This window comes from Camelina sativa, chromosome 5 (assembly GCF_030686135.1).
Source record: "Camelina sativa cultivar CO46 ecotype springtype chromosome 5, ASM3068613v1".
NCBI lineage: Eukaryota > Viridiplantae > Streptophyta > Magnoliopsida > Brassicales > Brassicaceae > Camelina > Camelina sativa.
In genome coordinates this window covers 26,369,721-26,391,752 of record NC_141884.1, presented here as the reverse complement: position 1 = coordinate 26,391,752, position 22,032 = coordinate 26,369,721, and the positions used below count along the sequence as shown (strand labels likewise).

The following is a 22,032-nucleotide window of genomic DNA, read 5'->3' as shown; positions in this document are numbered from 1 at the left end:
CCACCGCCTCTGCCTCAAATTCAACTCAGGCTGAGTGAATATATACTTGAGACTCTTATAATCTGTAAACACCTGTACCTTTGCACCATAAAGATAAGATCTCCAAATCTTCAGGGCAAAAACTACTGCACCCATCTCCAAATCATGAGTAGGATAGTTGCCTTCATGCACCCGCAACTGCCGCGAAGCGTAGGCAATCACCTTCCCATGCTGCATCAGAACACACCCCAAACCAACTCTAGATGCATCTGTATAAACAACATAGGGTTCCCCCTGCTCAGGCAAAGCCAACACTGGCGCAGTAGTCAACATCTCCTTCAGGCTTGCAAAGCCTTCCTCACACTCTTCTGACCAAACAAAAGGAACATCCTTCCCTGTCAACTTAGTCATAGGACGTGCTCTGCTCGCAAACCCCTGCACAAATCTCCTGTAGTACCCTGCCAAACCAAGAAAACTCCTGATCTCTGTGGCATTCTGCGGTCTAGGCCAATCTCTGATAGCCTGAATCTTCTCTGGATCTACATAAACCCCCTCTGCAGAAACAATGTGACCCAGAAAGCCCATCTCACGCTGCCAAAAACTGCAGTTGCTCAACTTAGCAAACAACTTCTGTTCCCGAAGCTTCTCCATAACTGCCCTCAAATGCACTGCATGCTCCTCAGGACTCTTAGAATAAACCAGGATATCATCGATGAAAATGATGACAGACACATACAGAAACTCCTGAAACACGCTGTTAATCAATCTCATAAACGCTGCTTGCGCGTTAGTCAACCCGAAAAGCATCACCACAAACTCATAATGCCCATACCTCGTCATGAAAGCCGTCTTCCTCACATCTGCCTCATCAATCGGTATCTGATGATTACCCGACACCAGATCTACCTTGGAGAATCAAGTAGCACCCCTCAACTGATCCAACAACTCATCGATCCTAGGAAAAGGGTACTTGTTCTTCACAGTGACCCGGTTCAAACCCCAATAATCAATGCACAACCTGAAACTCCCATCCTTCTTCTTCACAAACAACACCGGTGCTCCCCACGGTGATACACTAAGACGGATGAATCCCTTACTCAACAGATCCTCTAGCTGCTTCTTAAGCTCTGCTATCTCTCCTGGAGCCATTCTGTAAGGAGCCTTGGATAACGGCATCATCCCCGATTCCAGTTCAATGGTAAAAGGATCCGACCGAGATGGTGGTAATTCCTGCAAAGACTGAAACACATCCTCAAACTCCTCCACTACTGGAATACCGCTAACCGTAGACTTCCCCACTGACTCTGGCATAGATATAGTAACCAAATAAGCCTCACGGCCCTTCTCGATCATCTTCCCAACCTGAATGGCTGAGATCACGAGACTCCCCGAAGTCGGTCTAACACATTGAAACACCAACTTCCCTCTTGGACGCTCAAACTCCACTCTACCCCGATGGCAATCCAAATGGACCATATGCCGATGCAACCAATCCATCCCGAGAATGACATCATACAACTCCACTGGACTAATAAGCAAATCCGCTGGCCACGACTCTCCTGCGATCTGAATATCAATTCCTCTAGCTCATCCAATCACTCTCAGGAACTCGCCTCCCGCAACTCTGACAACTCCTGAACGCTCTCCAGGATCCCCGCTGATCCCCGCACTCTCTGCACACACCGGAGTAATGAAGCTATGAGAAGCTCCAGAATCAAACATAACATGGGACTTAAACCCGCCCACCAACAAGGTCCCTACACAAACCTCATGTGTTGAGAACCTAACACTTTATCACAGGAAACATATACAATATGAACATACTACAATTCACAAAGTTTAAGTACCAGAAAATATACCTGTGATCGCCCCGGCACTGGTTCCACCAGTCTCTGCTGTCGTGTAAACTCGTGGCGCCTTCTCAATCCGTGCCACCTGCTGACCTCCAGGCTTCACCTGCTGCAATGCTGCCACTGCTGCCGGCTGCAACTTGGGACAAAAAGACCTGATGTGCCCTGTCTCCCTACAATGATAATATACACAAGGCCCTGCCGTCGGAGCACTCCTCTTGGGACAACTAGCAACCCTGTGATCCTTGCTCCCACAACCGAAGCAACTCGCACCACTCGGCTTCTGCGTAGCCTTCCACCTCCTCTTGGTTCCCTGTGCAGGCCTACCGCCCCTGCTAGAACCACCCTGCTGCGGAGCCTTACTAGGCTGAACTGCTGGAGCTACCGCCACTAACTGTGCCCGGATGTCCTCCTCAATCTCTGCTGAAGTCTCAACCAGCTCTGCATGCGTAGCATAACTCCGCCCTCTACAGTGAACTCTCAAATCATCACGTAGAGCTCTCAAAAACCTCCTGATCTGAGCCTCCTCAGACTCCAAAGCCTGACCCCCATAACAAAGAAGTCGACTGAACTCCAAGTCCAGCTCTCGCACTGACCGTGTCCCCTGAGACAACTGAAGGAACTACACCTCAAACCGATCCAATGCCTTTCTAGGAAAATACTTGCGGTTAAACTCTAAGACGAAGTCAGCCCAAGTCATCTCCCGCTGAAATCTCCTAGCAGCCACTGATCTCCACCAAAACTCAGCATCACCACTCAAATAGTAGACCCCAATGTCCTCCCAAAACTCCTCAGGACATCTCAGAGTATGGAAGTTACGTTCCACACTCGTCCTCCACGCATCCGCAACAGTAGGATCTGTACCACCCGAAAACCTCTCAGTGAAAAAACCCTTCATCTCCTTGAGCATAGACAAATAACGTCCATGTGCTCCCACATCCGCAACCACTGGCTGCCGCTCCTGGTGGTAACAGCGCTAACACCTGTGCTAGCATAGCCGCAATTTCAGTACCAGGGACTCCACCCGCTGGGACTCAAACACCCGGGACCCTAGCATTACCGGCCACTGGAGCATCAACACCGCTCCCTCCTGCCACACTCACGGAATCCCCCGGAACACCCTGCGACTCGCCAACACCCTCAGCTGTCACAGTCTCGTCCTCGGTCTCACTAACCACTGAGACTCTGCCCCTACCACGACCACGTCCACGTCCACGACCACGTCCGCGTCCACGACCACGACCACCCACAGCATCACCTCTAACCATCTGCACTACCATGAACAGAAGGCTAACCAAACAATTTCTATTATAACACAGAAACATAAACTCACTGTGGAATCACACAGTCGGCTCGAAGAGGATGTTCTAGGACTCCATGCCACACACAATTGACTAACTCACATAATCAATCAAGACATGCAATCCCAAACACCTCAACAGAAACCTAGTGAACCCAAACCTAGAACCGTAAGGGCTCTGATACCAAAATGAAAGGACCGACCATTTTTAAAAAAAAATAAATAATAATTATAATATAATAAATAAACTACAACTAGTGGTCCCATATCCACTAGCCACCTAACCACAAATACATTCAACAACGGAAATAACCAACCAATATTCAATAATAATATCCAATAAATATAATAACCAATATTCATAACATCAGCAATATCCAATAACCAAATAACAGAAATCATAGAACCAGCAACCTAGCAATGTTCTAATGACCCAAATCTAGCAACCTAGCAATGCCAGACAACATAAAACCGAGTCCCTAGAACAGCCTCCTCTTCATTGCCTTGATTCCACGATCACACTTTGCCTTTACCAGCACCACAAACACATATTGCAATGCATGAGAATTTTATAAACATTCAGTAAGGCAATCCTCCCATCTACTGGGCTATACACACAAGCAATAGAGTCATCTCTAACCATCAAACATCAATCAACAATCAACAATAACAAACCAGGACACTGCATCGACCGACACCAACATGCATCGACCAACACCAGTTGGAAGTTGCGTCGACCGACGCAAGATATGCATCGACCGATGCAAGGTTAACTTGCATCGATTGATGCTCCCATTGCATCGACCGACGCATGCTCGAGATAACACGAAAACCCTAGAGTTTACGCGCCGTCCTCGCATATGCATCGACCGACACACAAGGTGCATCGACCGATGCAATGCCGAGCATTGTTTTCCTCCAAAGCTTCTCGCTGGATCTTCGTTCCTACAACCACGAAAACTCGATCCCAAGCCACAAGAAAGCTTCCCAACGTCCATAGCAACAATCTAACAAGTCTAACATCACACAACAAGCAGATTAGAGAGTTCTCTAGCTTAGATAAGCCATGGTCCTGCACTTACCTTTGCCAAGACGAATCTGAACCCACACACAAGAAAAAACGCTTCTAGGAAGCTCCTACAATGATCCCAGCTACAAATCTTTACAGGAACAGCCTTAATTCTCCAAGAATCACCAAGAACACCAAGAACACTTCTCTTTCTCATTCGTTTCTCTCAAAAGCGGCTAAACACGCCTAATGGGACAAAACCCGAGCTTAAGGGTTTTCCCTTACCCAAAACGCAGTGTTTAACTTAAGTCAAAACACAGGAACTCGACCTTGCATCGACCGATGCAACATCTGCATCGACCGATGCAACTCCCAAACCGGGATTTTGGTTCACGGATGTTACAATTCGCCCCCACCAATTTAGATTCGTCCTCGAATCTCGAACAACCATCAGCCAAGGACTCCCGTGCAACCGTCTCCGCGGCCCGCACTCCTCTGACCGATCTACAGAAGGTCACCTCTAGGCGATAGACTCACGCTCCAAGCGTCATTTGCTCTCGACTTTTGAACTTTCCTTTACTCATAGGCCTAGACCTTAAGTTCTTATTGGCTGAGTCCAAGAGCCGCGTGCAAACAATTCTGAACACGTCTGAGTCCTATCCCTATCCAGGTTTCCTTCTCGTGGCTCACGTAAAACATCACAATGTCCTACCAACCACATATCCCCTTACTGGAATACCTCATGACCACACAAGGATCATATACATGCCACAAGGGCCGCCACCAAGGCCAAACAAAATGTCTTAAAGAGGATCGCCACCAAGGCCAAACAAAACATCCTAAAGAAGACCGCCACCAAGGCCAAACAAATGTCCTAAAGAGGATCGCCACCAAGGCCAAACAAATGTCCTAAAGAGGACCGCCACCAAGGCCAAAAAATGTCCTAAAGAGAACCGCCACCAAGGCCACTCGTCCCGAAGGACCGTCACAAAGACCATCTGTCCCGAAGGACCGTCACCAAGACATTCTGGCTAAACAGCCGGCCACAAAGGCCACACAATTGGCTAAACAGCCCGCTACAAAGGCCACACAATGGCTAAACAGCCTGCCACAAAGGCCACACACGGCTAAACAGCCCGCCACAAAGGCCACACAAAGTCTAAAAAGATCGCCACACACGGGCACTGTAGTGACCCTCACCAAGGGATAAAGTTTTGACGTCCATTCAAGTCCAGAAGATCGAGAAAGGAAGGCAGTAAGAAGAGCTGAAAATTTGATGAAGGGAAGTCCGAGGAAAGTGTAACGGACCAAGAGTTGTCCGAGTCGTCCGAGACGTACTGCCCGTACCGTCCGAGACGCATCGTCCGGTAGACGCCAAGAATTGCCGAGAGTACCGAGTACTCGAGGAAAGTACCGAGTACTCGAGGAAGTTATCGAGTACTCGAGGAAGTCGCCGAGTATCCAAAGGAAGCTGCCGATGGATGCCGGTAGTTGCCGAGAGAGCTACCGATGATCGACGATGATCGACCGAAGTTGTTAAAAGTCTTCCCATCAAGAATCACTTAAGTCAAGGAAGCTAAGTGGATTAATATTATAATCAAGAGAAGTTAGTGGAAGTTAGTGGGTGAATATTTTATTCAAGAAGTCTTAGTGGAGCATTAGTGGGAGGATTAAAAAATTGAGAAAGCTTAAGTGGAATTCAAGGTGGCTAATCAAGGAGCTTCCAAGTGTTGAAGTCCCTCTAATAGGGAGTGTGCATGTGACTCTCATTGGCTGTCTCCGCCGCCCATTCACCCTATAAATAAGCTCTCATTCCTCTCATTTTCTCAGAAAGAAAGAAAGGGTAAGTTGAGAGAAATCGAGAGAAGAAGAAGGTGTTTGCGAGAAGAAGAAGAAGTTGCAAGAGAAGACTATCGACCAAGACCATCAACGTTAGATCGATAAGGAAATCTATTCTAACCGAAAGAGAGATCCGAGTTGCCGCGAGAAGAGCTTCATCAACGGAGATCATTCGTCGATGGTTTACTGTGAGTTCAGGCACATATTTGCATCGGCTTAGATGGAGAGTTAAAAACATCCATCTAGTGCGCGGTTTTGCATGTTGCATGTAGATGCATTTACTTGAAGTTCTTTTATGTTTTCTTGTTTAAATGCATGCGTGGTGAGGTTGTGCTAGTTGCTAGATCGAGATGATCTAGTAACAAAGGCGAGTTTTGGTTGAGATACTTGTAAAATTATCGTTTTGTGAACCGTATAAATTCAAGTATAAATTTCGGTGAGATCTTAAGGCGCTTTAGTCCGCGAGAAATTCCGGCTAAGTGTTTTAAGATTTGGTATGGCTATCCTTCCCATTCCGTGCCACATGCAGCCGCGACATGCAACCCATGTTCGTGTGTGTGCAGGGTTGGTCACGAAGAGCTCGGACGTTACTGGGCTCGCTACCCTGGCCGAGGCTATTTTACATGACGGTGTAATTTTGGTTGATATCCAAACGCCTGCCTTTGTGGTTGCGTTTTGAGAATTCATGAGGGGTTGGGGAAGAGGAATGCATGCCGGGCCCAGATAAATTAAACTTGTTAAAAACTTCTGTTTCTTTTCAAGTTTTGTTGTTGCATGTTATTGCATGTTGTTGTATATTGTTGCATGTAGTTGCGATTATTGGTAGAATGATTTTGTTAGCTTCTTAGCTTCCGCATGTCATCTCTGATGGTTGTTAAGTTGTTTTGCTTGCTTGCATGTTAATCGCTTACTTGCTTGTTAATGGCTTATGCCTGCATGTTGTCTATCTATTCTTGCATGTTGCTTATTTATGTTCGCATGTTGTTGTGTTTGCGTGCATGTTGATTGTTAATGGGGAATTGGGATTTGGGATTTATTTCTCTGCAGGAACCCTGAGCTCACTTATGATAATATTGTTGTTCTGCAGGTGACCCTAGAGGGAACTAGAGGGTGTGGTGAACGATAGGACTCCGGAGTAGTTTTCTTTTTGGTGTCTATTGTAAAATTCAAAGTACTTTTATTTGCGAACCAAACTTTGGCGTTAAGCCTTGTGAACTATTTTGTGTAATCGGTTGTGGAAACTTGTTGAAGTTTTAATGTATTCGTATTTTCTTTTAAATCGGGCGGGTCGTACTGATATAGACTTAGTCCAAGTCGGCCCAACGCACGGCGTGTCCGTAGGGTTGCAAAGCCTGAAGGATATGTCGTGTGGTCGGGAACCTCGCCAAGGGACTGGCTGAAGGGCGTGATTTGTTCTCGCATGGTGGGATACCGTAGTTTCGTGCTCGTGCATGATTTCTTGGAGGAAGATGCTCGTGCATGGTGGGATACCGTAGTGGTTAATTTCTTGGAGGAAGATGCTCGTGCATGGTGGGATACCGTAGTTTCGCGATATCGATTTCAGACGATAACATGGGGAATCTTTAAGAAAGAGTTCGAGCTGAAGTACTTTCCACCAGAGTCACGCGATCGGTTGGAGAGTCAGTTTTTGCAATTAGAACAAGGTGAAATGACCGTTCGAGCATATGGGAGAATTTTTACGAGACTCCGGAGGTACCTGTATCAAGGAAATGACGACGAGCTAGCGATGGCCTGGAGATTCTTCAACGGACTCAGGCTAGATATTAGAGGAAGGTTGCACGCGGTGATGTACCGCAGTGTCGAGGAAGTAGAAGAGAGAGCGGTAAGTGTTGAGGAAGCGATTGAGAAAGAAAAGGAGATTGCAGCTAGGGATAAAAAGAAGGAAACCGTCCAGCAGACTAAGATTGTGAACACCCGGAAGGTGAATCAAATAGTTGGACGGAATTGGGGCGCAGGCCGCGGGAAGGTTAAGATGAACGTTAGCCAAGGTGGTCGTAATGTGAGCAACATGGATCCGAGGGGATGCTATGTGTGCGGGCAAGTTGGGCATTTCGCTCGCGCTTGTCCGACTGTTGAGGAAACGAAGAGTAACAATCCGTCAACCGTCACGTGTTTCTACTGTGGCGAGTTAGGACATTATGCAAACTCATGTCCGTCGAAGCCGGCCAAACCGAACGCCCAAACTGTGAACCGTGCCCAGGCAGTGAACCAAGTGAAGGAACCCCCAGCGAAGAAGCAAGCAACCCCAGCAAATGTTTTTGCTTTAGGAATAGAACCACCCAAACCTCCACAGGCCGCAAAGGGCCCTATAACAGGTTTGATTGGGTTCTAACTCTCTTGTGATTGTTAGTGATTGTTAACTCTCTTGTGATCGCATTTTGTTATATTTGCTTTGCGTTTTAGGAACATTACTTGTTGGTGGTAACCCCACACATGTACTATTCGATTCGGGAACGTCCAATAGTTTTGTGACTCCCGAAGTGGTTGACAAGTTTGGAGACTTGTGTGAGGAGGAAGAGGTTAACATCAACGTCTACACTGCTGGTAATCAACCACCGCTGAAGACAAGAAGATGGGTTAAGGAAGTGTCGATAGTCTTGCAAAAAACGAACCTCCCGGTAAATCCTTTGGTGATGCCATTGGATAGGTTCGATGCTATTCTGGGAATGGATTGGTTATCGGAACACCAAGCCCATATCGACTGCAGCAGAAGCAGAGTTATATTTGAAAATGGAGGAAGGACCCCTCTAGTTTTCAATGGGATCAGCCCAAGTAAAACGGCATACTTCGCATCGGCAGCTAGGATTGGAAGATGGATTGAAGAGGATGAAGTTTAATTAGTCACTCTGACCGCCATGGGAGGAGATGACAAGGAAGGCATGGAAGTTGAGGACATTGCTATAGTCAAGGACTTTGAGGACGTGTTTAGGCCATTGGAAGGATTGCCTCCACCTAGGAGCCATCCGTTTACCATAAATTTGGAGCCCGGAGCTACCCCAATTGCTAAGGCACCATATCGCATGGCACCAGCCGAGTTGGCTGAACTCAAGACTCAGTTAGAAGACTTGTTGGAGAAGGGTTTTATACGACCAAGTTCGTCGCCATGGGGAGCCCCACTGTTGTTCGTCAAGAAGAAGGACGGAAGCATGCGATTATGTATTGATTACCGAGGTATCAATAACATAACTATAAAGGACAAGTATCCTTTGCCAAGGATTGATGAGCTGTTGGACCAGCTGAGAGGAGCAAGTTGGTTTTCGAAGATTGATTTAGCCTCCGGCTATCATCAAATCTCAATTGCGGAACAAGATGTGATGAAGACGGCGTTTCAAACAAGATATGGCCAGTATGAGTTCGTGGTGATGCCGTTTGGACTTACCAATGCACCGGCAGCATTCATGCGATTGATGAATGAAGTTTTTCATGATTACCTGGATCGATTCGTGATAATATTCATCGATGACATCCTGATATATTCGCGTAGTGCGCAGGAGCACGCAGAGCATTTGAAGAAGGTTTTGGAGAGGTTAAGAGACATGAAGCTATTCGCAAAGTTTAGCAAGTGCAAGTTTTGGCAGAGGGAGATTGGGTGTTTAGGACATCGAGTTTCGGAGCATGGTGTGTCCGCAGACCCTGAAAAGATCGCCGCAATTCAGGATTGGCCGAAGCCAACGACCGCATCAGAAGTTAGGAGTTTCTTAGGCCTGGCAGGCTATTACCGAAAGTTTGTAAAGGGGTTTTCGACTATCGCGAAGCCTTTGACACGACTTACCGGGAAAGGAGTACCATTTATATGGAGTGAAGAGGTAGAAGAAGCTTTCAGGAAGTTAAAGGAAGCACTGACAACCGCGCCAGTGTTAGCCCTGCCCGAGCCAAATCAACTGTATTCTGTATTTACAGACGCATCAAGAGTTGTAGTTGGATGTGTATTGATGCAAGGTGATAGGGTGATTGCCTATGCATCTAGGCAGCTAAGGAAGTATGAGGAGAACTACCCCACACATGACCTGGAGATGGAAGCCGTGGTGTTCGCATTAAGGATATGGAGATCATATTTGTATGGAGAAGCTGTTCAAGTATTTACAGACCACCAAAGTCTTAAGTACTTGTTCACGCAACCGGACCTTAATTTGCGCCAGAGGAGATGGATGAAGTTCGTAGCCGACTACGATTTGAAGATTCAGTATCACCCAGGCAAAGCGAATGTAGTAGCAGATGCGCTAAGCCGAAGAAGAGCTCAAGTTGATGTCGAGAAAGACGTGGAGTCTTTAGCCGAGGAATTGAAGAAGGTAAGGCTTTTAGCCTTAGAAGGAGAATCTAGTGAGCCGTTGGGTTTACAAGTTGTAACCCAAGCGAGCCTACTACATCGAATTCGTGAAGAACAACCCAAGGACGAGAACCTGAACAAGATCATCGAGGAGTTGAAAAGTTCAGAAGGACCGAATGCTAGTGGTTATCATCTAGCTGATGATGACACTTTACTTCTCAATGGGAGAGTAACCGTACCTGACCGGAACGGATTACGAGAGGAGATATTAGGAGCTGCCCATAGCTCAGCTTTGAGTATACACCCGGGGAGCACCAAGATGTATAAGGATGTGCGTAGGTACTATCATTGGCCTAGACTGAAGAGAGCAGTAGCAAAATGGGTAAGCCAATGTGATTCATGTCAACGAATCAAGGTAGAGCATCAAGTGCCAGCAGGATTGCTTCGCAACTTGCCCTTACCAACTTGGAAATAGGACTCTATCTCTATGGATTTCATTACCGGTCTACCGATAAGAAAAGGGAGAATCAATGACGCAGTATGGGTAGTGGTTGACCGTTTAACCAAAGTAGCCCATTTGGTTCCAGTAAGAAGCACAGATCAAGCGCCAGTCTTGGCAGAGAAGTATATAGACGAGATTCTGAAGTTGCATGGGGTACCAGCAAACATCGTCTCTGATCGCGACCCGAAGTTCGCGTCAATATTCTGGCAGGATCTACATAGGGCGTTGGGAACAGATGTTCATATGAGCACCTCTTTTCACCTGGAGACTGACGGACAAACGGAGAGAACTATTCGAACCATAGAGGACATGATCCGACTATGTGCGTTACAATGGTCATCAGATTGGGAGAAGAATTTGCCATTGGTGGAGTTCGCGTATAACAATAGTTATCACTCGAGTACCGACATGTCGCCATTTGAAGCCATGTACGGAAGGCCGTGTAGAACGCCTTTATGTTGGACAGAAGTTGGAGAGCGGACAAGTTTCAGTCACAAGTTGATTGATGAAACAACAGAGAAGATCAAGTTTATTCGTGAGAGCATGAAGAAAGCTCAAGATCGCCAGAAGAAGTACGCAGACCGTAAGAGGCGAGAAGTGGAGTTTGAAGTTGGAGACATGGTGAATTTGAAGGTTGCACCACAAAAAGGAAAGGATCGTTTTGGCAAAGTGGGAAAGCTTGCGGTAAGGTTTATTGGACCGTACCGGATTGAGAAAAGAGTTGGCGAGTGAAACAAGTTTATTTGTATGGTGGTGAATGATGATGAATGTAAGCAATGGTGATATGAATGGAATGATGGATGGGTGTTTCAATTCCCCTTATGCTATTGCAGTAAAAGAGGTATCAATCCTAAATGAGTGCTTGTGAACAGTTAAGATGTGCATATGAATCTAAGTTAAGACAAATGTAAAGATTGCTTGTCACTAACAATCCTAAGATGAAAATGTAAAATGCAGAAAATAAACTACAAGAACCAAGAACTAAATGCAAATGAAACTGAATGATTGAAACAGTAATGAAGCAAGAACAGAAGTAGAAACTACTATTAATGAACTAATGCAAGACAATCAATGAACTGAAGACTAAATGTATGCAACAGGAATGAAACAGGAATGAAATGCAAATCATAAACCAGAGTTCTGGGGATGAACTCGAGCAAGCACTCGACCGAGTGTAGGTCGAGTGAGAGGTCAAGTTGGCTAAATCCGAAAAACAGAGCAATACAATAAAAACAGAGCAATGCAAATACAAGTCAATCAACAAGCAAGCAACATGATTAAGACTTTAAAATCAATAAACAAAGAAGGTCCTGAGGATGGATTCATGTGCTGAACTAATCATTATGGTTATCTAACTTGGTCAACAAATCTCAAGCAAACTTTGAGCTAACCTCTAGACATATAAATCTAAGACAAGTTTCTCCCACTCTCATGGTCAAGAAACAATCAAACCTATGCAATTTTGGACTTGTTCTCACACAGTAAAGAATCTACACAAGCAGGCATTAAGCAATACATCTCAAACCAAACAAGACCTCTAATCTCTTAGCAAGCCTAATGGTAAGCTCTAGATCTAGCCTTATCTATGCTTCTTAAACATTGGTGTGATGCTAAGGAGCTTGAAATCAGATCCTAACCTCTCAGTTCAGGATCAGCATTAAGAACATCTAGCCTAGAAGAGATCTACAACAATCAAGCTTGACCAAATCACACAAACCACAAGATCAATCCATCCTAACCATCCTTAAGATCCTAAGAAGACTACTCACAACAAGACATGATGAACAAGGTCAAAAACCTAGAAAATATTGAAACTTGCATTATTAGAAAGATGAAACAAAGATCTTCAATATTAATCAAAGGATCAAACTCAAATTCTCAATATTCAGAAAGTTATGAAACTAACAATATTGAGGAATTTAGTCTTTTTCAAGTACAAGATCTAAGAAAAATAAAAGTGCAAAAGGAATAATTCCCAAAAGGGTAAAAACTAGGTTTAGATAATATCTAAAAAGCTGGACTCTTTTGGTGGCTGCAGGTACAAGGCTTTATATAGGAGGGGAGTGGAAGCCCTAAAAATAGAAAAAGTCAAAGTAGTCAACGGCTCGGTCAACTCGACCAGTGCTCGGTCGAGTGGCTGGTCGAGCTGGCTTCTCTCGTGCAATCTCCACTCGGTCGAGTCCTCCTCAGCACACGGTCGAGTGTCTGGTCGAGTGTGCGGTCGAGTTGGACTCTAGACCTTGGTTCTTCAGCCTTAACTCCCTTGTTTCTTCCTCATGATTGCTTCACATCTCTTCTCCATTGCTTCCATGCTCCTTAAACTCCAAAATCACCTGTTTATGCATGAAAAGATGCAAATGCAATGCAACTAAACTCTAATGCATGATTAGTGCTAAAGCTACACAATAATGGCCTAAATGGATGGCAAAAGATGCAAAAGATGTGAATAAACTAAGGGAAAAGAAGGTAAAATATATGAACATCAACACCCCCAAACTTAGTCTTTGCTTGCCCGCAAGCAAATAAGCAAGACATAAGAAGGTAAGTGAGGTTTGAAAGTGGGATCTCAGCTCCTAAAGCTTGCAAATAGACCATCTAGAATTAATATCCAAGTTACTAGTACTATGATGCAAGTTGAATGAGCTGGAATAAAAGACTTTAGACAAGCATATCACAACCTTTATTGATTTGAGCCTTAGTTATCCACATGCATTCAAATCAACCATTTCCTTTAACATTCATTAATCAAGAACATGAATCAATTCTATGCAATGCTTAAACTCATTTGGCTTGGTAATAAAGGGTTTTGAGACAATGATGGTCTCTTTTTAGAGTGGGGCTTGTCAATATAAAGGTTCTCTCATGAAAATGGATTGAGCTTTAGAAGAATGCTAAAGGTAAGAACACCTAGACACATACAAGAATAAAACCTTGTCTACCCAAAGGCACCCAAAGTGTTTATCCTAGCAATCTAAACCCAAATGATCCTAGTGCTACCCTTTACTTCTTCTTTTCTCTTTAACCCTTTTCTCTTTTGGTTTTCAAGTCTTAGGAGATGCTTTCTTATTTGATCTTTCTAGTGGGATGGGGGATTCTTACTTATTTGCTATGGTTCTCTTTTCTTCTTATTCTTAAGACATATAAGCATTTTGCTAAACTTTTCTTTTCTTTCTTTTCTTTTCATAACTAGAACCATCTTAAACAACACTTTTCTTCCCATCCTTTCACTAGACTTTGCTTAAACACAATCTCCTCTTAAAGACTCTACCCTTATTCTTTCTCTTTTCTTTCTTTTCTTTTCAAAACAGCTAAGTCCCAAACCCAACAAGTGAACCACCTAGTCCTATCTAGTTTGAAAAATGCAAACTAGAACTACACAAGGTCTTACTCTTGTCAGTTCAAACCTAACACTTTCTACCAAGCTCAATCCCAAAAATAGGCCTCACACACTCAAGAATCAACAAGGCTTGAAAGAAGGTTTGGTTTAGGGGTAGGGGAACTGATCTTAATGATTTAATCAGCTACTTGGATCAACAAGAGTGGTAAAAAGGAGAAAGATGATCCAAGTATGTATATGGTATCCATGAGTTTAAAGCAATGCACATATTGATAATTAAAAGTCAATATTAGGTTCATATAAATAGGAAATGGTTTCAAATCACAACATGCTTCAATTTAGACCAAATGCAATGCAAGAATTCAATGCTTGGTTCAATCTTATGCTTCTAACTACTCAACTAGCATCAAAGTACTAATAACTTGGGCATTGATCCTAGTCTAGTGAATGAAGCAAGCTAACAAGGGAATACTCATCATAGATCCCTAATGCAAATATTATACAATTCTACATGAAACATGCTAAACAAGATCCTAATATGCAATGCAAACTACATGAACACTCTTTTTTATTTTATGAAGATTTTTTTCAAATATTTTCAAATTATTATGGTTTTTCTATGCCTTAGATGCTTATGCAAGTGCTAACATGATGATGATAAAAATTTGAAATAAGAACACAAAACACAAGATCAAATGCTATCTCAAGCCCTCCCCCAAACTTAAATCACACAGTCCTCTGTGTGAAAGAAATTGGATTGAGGATTCAAGATCAAAAACAACAAAACACAATATGAAATGCAATGATATTTACAAGTGAAGGTGATAGTGGTACCTTAGGGATTGTGGAAGAAGTTGTCCACATCCATCTGCATGCTGTCATAGGAGTAGTTGGGGTCAGGCTGGTGGCTTGGAGAAGGACTTTGGGGCAGCTCGATGACGGTGATCCACCGTGACTCGGTCGAGTGCGTGTCCGAGTGGGGGGGGTCGAGCTGGACTGCGTGTCTCCATTACCTGTCCCTTCCTCTTCTATTCAGACTCCTTTGCTTCCCTGATCATGAAAGTACCAAAGCAAAAATCAAAATACCAAAATTTCAAAGCAATATATACAGAGATACCTTAGGGACTGCCTCACTAGTGAGCTTGTTTAGAGTCACTAAGCTTGACTTCTATGACTCTTCAAGCTTGAGGGGCATCCATGAGAAGTATTGAGCACTTCTCATGTGTCTCCTTCTCTCCCAAATACTTCTTAACCCTCTGACCATTAACTGTGAACTCACTACCATCCTTGTTGAGAAGTGTGACAGCTCCATATGGTAAAATCTCTTTTATTTCAAAAGGACCTCCCCATCTACTTTTCAACTTCCCTGGGAACAACTTGAGTTTTGAATTGTAAAGCAAGGCTTTGTCTCCAGGCCTAAGGTCCTTTATGAGAATCTTCTTATCATGAAAAGCCTTAGTCCTCTCCTTGTAGATTTTGGAGTTTTCATAAGCCTCCAATCCGATCTCCTCAAGTTCATGCAAATCAAGGCTTCTCTTAGCTTGTGCTGTCTCAAGATCCAGGTTCAGAAGTTTGATTGCCCATAGAGCCTTGTATTCAACTTCAACTGGAAGGTGACAAGACTTTCCATACACAAACTGGAATGGGGTTCTTTCTATAGGTGTTTTGAAGGCTGTTCTATAAGCCCAAAGTGTTTCATAAAGTTTACTAGACCAATCCTTCCTTGTTGCTCCTACTATTCTTGATAGAATGGCCTTGATCTGTTTATTTGACACCTCAACTTGCCCACTTGTCTGAGGATGGTAGGCTGTAGACACCTTGTGCTTAACTCCATACTTCCTTAGCATTCCTTCAAAGATCTTATTGATGAAGTGTGATCCTCCATCACTTATCACAACTCTTGGGATTCTATACCTTGGAAAGATTATGTTCTTGAAAAGTTTAAGAACTACCTTGTGATCATTAGTGGGGCTAGCAATGGTTTCCACCCATTTGGAGACATAGTCCACTGCCACTAAGATGTAGGCATTCCCATTTGAAGGTGGATTAAAGGGTCCCATGAAATCAATCCCCCACACATCAAATATCTCAACTTCAAGAATTGGATTTTGAGGCATCTCATTCCTTCTTGTGATATTCCCCATCCTTTGGCAAGCATCATATTTTGTGATGAACTTGTGAGTGTCCTTGAACAATGTAGGCCACCATAGACCAGCTTGTAAGACTTTTTGGGCTGTCTTGAAAGTTGCAAAATGACCTCCATAAGCAGAACCATGGCAATGTCCTAACACTCCTTCAACCTCATTCTCTGCTATGCACCTCCTAAACAATCCATCTGATCCCTTCTTGTATAAGTAAGGTTCATCCCAATAGTATCCATTGATGTCCTTGAGGAGTTTCTTCTTCCTATAAGAGTCCATGTCTGCTGGGACTTCTTCACACCCCTTGTAATTGACTATATCAGCATACCAAGGCAGATCCTCACTCTCAAGTGCCATCCACTCCTCCATCTCGTCCTGCTCGAGTGGGTGGTCGAGTGGAGAGCCGTGTTGACCCAATCAGCATCAGTTTCTCCTCAGGCATTGAATCATCAATTGGAATCTCCTCTTCTATCCTCATCCTAGACAAGTGATCAGCTACTCCATTCTCTATCCCTTTTTATCAACTATTTCCATGTCAAACTCTTAGAGAAGAAAAATCCATCTCAACAGCCTTGGTTTTGTATCCTTCTTTGAGTAGATGTGCCTCAAAGCAGCATGATCAGTGTACACAATCACCTTGGACCCTACTAAGTAGCTTCTGAACTTTTCAAAGGCAAATACCACTGCTAAGAGCTCTTTCTCTGTTGTTGAATACCTTCCTTAAGTTTCATCCAAGGTTCTACTTGCATAGTGAATCACATGCAGCCTCTTATCTTTTTTCTGACCTAGGACTGCTCCTACTGCAAAGTCTGAAGCATCACACATAATCTCATATGGAAGATCCCAGTTTGGAGCTTGGACTATTGGAGCTGAAATCAAAGCAGCCTTGATCTCCTTGAAAGCCTTCAAGCAATCTTCATCAAAGTTGAACTCAGTCTCCTTACATAGCAACCTTGTCAATGGCCTAGCTATCTTTGAGAAATCCTTGATGAATCTCCTGTAGAACCCAGCATGCCCAAGAAAGCTTCTTATGTCCTTGACTGTTTTTGGTGGTTGGAGTTGAACCATGACCTCAATCTTTGCCTTATCAACCTCAATCCTCTTTTCTGAAATCTTATGGCCAAGAACTGTCCCTTCTTCAACCATGAAGTGACACTTTTCCCAGTTCAAAACAAGATTTGTCTCCTCACATCTCTTTAGAACCCTGCATAAATTAGCAAGACAAGAAGGAAAAGAGTCTCCATAGACAGAGAAATCATCCATAAAAACTTTCACAACATCCTCAATGAGATCAGAGAAGATAGACATCATGCATCTTTGAAAAGTTGCTGGAGCATTACATAATCCAAATGGCTTCCTTCTATAAGCAAAAGTACCATATGGACATGTGAATGTTGTCTTCTCTTGATCATTGGGATGAATAGGAATTTGGAAAAATCCAAAATATCCATCCAAGAAACAGTAGTGAGTGTGATTAGCTAATCTTTCCAACATTTGATCAATGAAAGGAAGAGGTAAATGATCTTTCCTAGTGGCTGAATTAAGCTTTCTATAGTCAATGCACATTCTATGCCCTGTAATAGTTCTAGTGGGAATTAATTCATCTTGATCATTCTTTACCACAGTCATTCCTCCCTTTTTTGGGACACAATGAACTGGTGAAACCCAAGTACTATCAGAGATAGGATAGATTACACCAGCATCAAGCAACTTAAGGATTTATTTTTTAACTACTTCCTTTAAGTTGGGGTTTAACCTTCTTTGAGGTTCAATACTAGAGTAGGATTCATTTTCAAGATGGATTCTATGCATGCAAAGACTAGGTGAAACGCCTTGAATGTCATCCAAGGTATAACCAATTGCTTTCCTATACTTCCTTAGCTCTACAACTAGCAATTCAAGTTCATTTTCACTCAACTTAGCATTTACTATCACAGGATAAGTAGAGTTCTTACCTAGAAAAACGTACCTTAGCCCAGATGGGAGAGGTTTGAGCTCTACTTTTGGTGCCTTTAGTTCGGACCAATCATTTGTGTAGGACTCGGTGGTGCACTCGGTCGAGTTGTTCTGGTGCTCGGTCGAGTGTATGCTCGAGTTGATGGTCGAGCTATCCAAAGTTGCTATTTGAACTGACCAGACTTCCTCTCTTCGTGCTGGTAATCCCTCAAAAACCTCTGGGTGGTCTGATTTTCTACAGGAGTCCAATATCTCCTCATAAGCCTTGGTTTCTTGATGAAGGAATCCTTCCTCTCCACTTTTGGTTAAAACAGTTCTAAGGTGATCTTGTTCTGCTAGTTCCTCCATCAATTCCTCTGATAGTTTGTCCATCTCTTCAGTCCAAAAGACTTGCCCTCCAATGGTTGGTTTCTTCATAGCCTCCACAATGTCAAATGTCATTTTGAAATTCTCTCCCAAGTTAAGATCAATCTTCCCTTGTCTCACATCAATTATTGCTCCTGCTGTAGCTAGGAAATGTCTCCCTAGTATCAAAGGATCCTTTGGTTCTTCATCCATTTCCAAGACTACAAAGTCTGTTGGGACTTCTACTTCTCCAACTCTAACTGGTAGATCCTCCAAAACACCATGTGGTAATCTTATTGATCTATCAGCCAAGATCAAGGATATATTGCATGGCTTATACCTTGTAAACCCTAGGCGCTTAGCAACTGATAGAGGCATTAGGCTTACTGAGGCTCCCAAATCACATAGGCATCTGTTGAAAGTTATAGGACCTATAGAGCAAGGTAGAGTAAAGGAGCCAGGATCCCTTAGCTTTTGAGGATTCACTTGCTTTGTGATGATGGCACTGCACTCTTGGCTAAGAATCACCATCCCTCCATCGCAGCATCTTTCAAGAATTTCTGGTAAGGAGGAATCATCACAAATGCATCTATTAGAGGCATTCTAAGCTCAATCTCCCTAACTTGTTTGTCAAACAATGCCTTGTATTTCTCAACCATCTGCTTCTTAAATCTTCCTGGGAAAGGTAGTGGAGGCTTGTAAGGAGGAGGAATGAACCAGACTTCTTTTTCTTTGGAAGCAACTGGCTTGGTTTTTTCTTCAGAGGCTGCTCGATCGGGTGCTCGATCACACACACGGTCGAGTGAGTGGTCGAGTGGTGGGTCGAGTTCGGTGGCGTTTTCATTGTGAGTTTCTTCTTGCTGAAAACCCTCCCCCTCTTGATCACCACTGTCCTCAGTGTCTGGCAAAGCTCCCTCTCTTGTTGGTAGAACCCTTCCACTGCGTAGATTGATAGCATGAGCAGATTCTATAGAGTGCATAATGGCCTTGCCTTTGTTATTTGGGGCATTAGCTAGTTGACTCTCCATAGTTACAATCCTGGAAGTAAGTGTGTCAAACTTGGCATGGAGGTCACTGTAAACATCTGATATCCTCCTGTTCAACTCATCAAACATGTTGGTTTCCTCAATCTTTCTTTGTGTTTGCCCAATCAACAATTGTTGCATCATAGCTCCTAAGTCTTGTTCTTGGCCTTGGTTAGTCTGAAACCCTGGTGGGGGACACAACTGAGGCTGGAACACTTGATGTTGTTGTTTGGGGATGTAGGTTTGTTGCTGTTGAGGCTGTTGAGGTGGATAGACTTGGTCTTGAGGATTAGCCACATTGGTACTCCTATAAGAGAGATTGTTGTTCTTGAAACCCCCTTGGTTGTAGCCTTTGAATCCTCCTTGATTCTGCATGTAGCATAACTCAGCAAACTCAGTTTCCCCCTCTTGAACTTGAGCTTCTTCTTCACCAATGAAATGAATAGGCTTGGACTGGCTTAGGAGTATCTTGTCAAGCTTGTCATTTACCATTTTCAGATCCTTCTTGTACTTATCTTCTTGATCAGTTGAAGATGATCTTATGGTTCTGTCATAGTCCTCATTGTAGTTCCCATCAGACTGTGCAAGATTCTCAACTAACTCCCAGCCTTCTTCCACATTCTTGTTGAGGAAGTTTCCATTGGAGGCTATATCAAGAAGCATCCTGAACTTTGGAAGCACTCCTCCATATAATGTGCTCAACAAAGACTCCACACTGAAACCATGGTGAGGACACTGAGTTTGGTACCCTTTAAACCTCTCCCATGCTTCACAAAAGCTCTCATTACTCCTTTGAGCAAATCCAATGATCTCATTCCTCAGCCTTGCTGTCCTAGCATTAGAAAAGAACTTGGCCAAGAAAGCCTTCTTGCATGTATCCCAAGTAGTGATTGCACCAGTAGGGAGTGTCTTTTCCCATAAATGAGCCTTGTCCCCAAGTGAGAAAGGGAACAACCTCAGCTTAAAACCATCCTCACTTACACCATTGATCCTTGTAAGGCCACAGATTCTATCAAACTCATCAAGGTGATCAAGTGGATCCTCCATTGGCAGCCCATGAAACTTGTTGGCTTGAATCATAGAGATCAAGCCACTCTTGATCTCAAAGTTGTTGTTGGCAACAGTTGGAGGCACAATTCCAGCCCTTTGGTTGTGAGTGTTGGGTGCATCTCCACCACCAATGTTCCTTGGTCTCTGAACCTGATCCTGATGATCCATAGCTACTATAACCTCTTGTTGTTCCTGAACAACTCTCCTTTGCTTAGTTCCCAAACCTTTTGTCACCTTGTGGATGTTGTCAATATGCTTGAGAAGATGGTCCTTTCCTTTACACCTTGTGTGCATCAACAAACACAAATGATTTTTGCCAGGCACACGACTGAGCACAAGCTCTTGTTGGTGATCAAGTCGACTGGAAACTGATGGTTATAGAGATCCAGCGTCTGGCTCGAGCAGGTGCTCGATCACTACTCGGTCGAGTGGTGGTCGAGTGACTGGTCGAGTGGTACCTGAAATGGAACTTCAAGCCAGAAACAGAAGATTCAAGTGTATAAACGAACTTAATCTTAGACTAATATGGATCCTAAATGTCACAAAAACACACTCAAATGGGCAACGACGCCAAATTGAAAAAAGTTTATTTGTATGGTGGTGAATGATGATGAATGTAAGCAATGGTGATATGAATGGAATGATGGATGGGTGTTTCAATTCCCCTTATGCTATTGCAGTACAAGAGGTATCAATCCTAAATGAGTGTTTGTGAACAGTTAAGATGTGCATATGAATCTAAGTTAAGACAAATGTAAAGATTGCTTGTCACTAACAATCCTAAGATGAAAATGTAAAATGCATAAAATAAACTACAAGAACCAAGAACTAAATGCAAATGAAACTGAATGATTGAAACAGTAATGAAGCAAGAACAGAAATAGAAACTACTATTAATGAACTAATGCAAGACAATCAATGAACTGAAGACTAAATGTATGCAACAGGAATGAAACAGGAATGAAATGCAAATCATAAACCAGAGTTCTGGGGATGAACTCGAGCAAGCACTCGGCCGAGTGTAGGTCGAGTGAGAGGTCGAGTTGGCTAAATCCGGAAAACAGAGCAATACAATAAAAACAGAGCAATGCAAATACAAATCAATCAACAAGCAAGCAACAGGATTAAGACTTTAAAATCAATAAACAAAGAAGGTCCTGAGTATGGATTCATGGGATGAACTAATCATTGTGGTTATCTAACTTGGTCAACAAATCTCAAGCAAACTTTGAGCTAACCTCTAGACATATAAATCTAAGACAAGTTTCTCCCACTCTCATGGTCAAGAAACAATCAAACCTATGCAATTCTAGGCTTGTTCTCACACAGTAAAGAATCTACACAAGCAGGCATTAAGCAATACATCTCAAACAAAACAAGACCTCTAATCTCTTAGCAAGCCTAATGGTAA

The 22,032-nt window shown here is 43.5% G+C and overlaps 2 protein-coding genes and 1 non-coding gene across 3 annotated transcripts; 2 read left to right on the top strand and 1 right to left on the bottom strand.

The window, feature by feature from the left end:
* Positions 1–7,397: 7,397 nt before the first annotated feature.
* On the top strand, positions 7,398–8,835 carry LOC147944401 (uncharacterized). Its single transcript, XM_087512569.1, has 2 exons — positions 7,398–8,313; positions 8,402–8,835. Exons 1-2 carry the CDS (start codon positions 7,398–7,400, stop codon positions 8,833–8,835), a joined length of 1,350 nt encoding a protein of 449 aa, XP_087368695.1.
* Positions 8,836–15,113: 6,278 nt separating this feature from the next.
* On the bottom strand, positions 15,114–16,164 carry LOC147944400 (uncharacterized). Its single transcript, XM_087512568.1, has 3 exons — positions 16,019–16,164; positions 15,459–15,781; positions 15,114–15,154 (listed from the first exon to the last, which is right to left on the bottom strand). Exons 1-3 carry the CDS (start codon positions 16,162–16,164, stop codon positions 15,114–15,116), a joined length of 510 nt encoding a protein of 169 aa, XP_087368694.1.
* Positions 16,165–20,289: 4,125 nt separating this feature from the next.
* LOC147944399 (small nucleolar RNA R71) lies at positions 20,290–20,396 on the top strand. Its single transcript, XR_015558680.1, has one exon. It is a non-coding gene; the product is annotated as a small nucleolar RNA R71 (small nucleolar RNA).
* Positions 20,397–22,032: the final 1,636 nt, after the last annotated feature.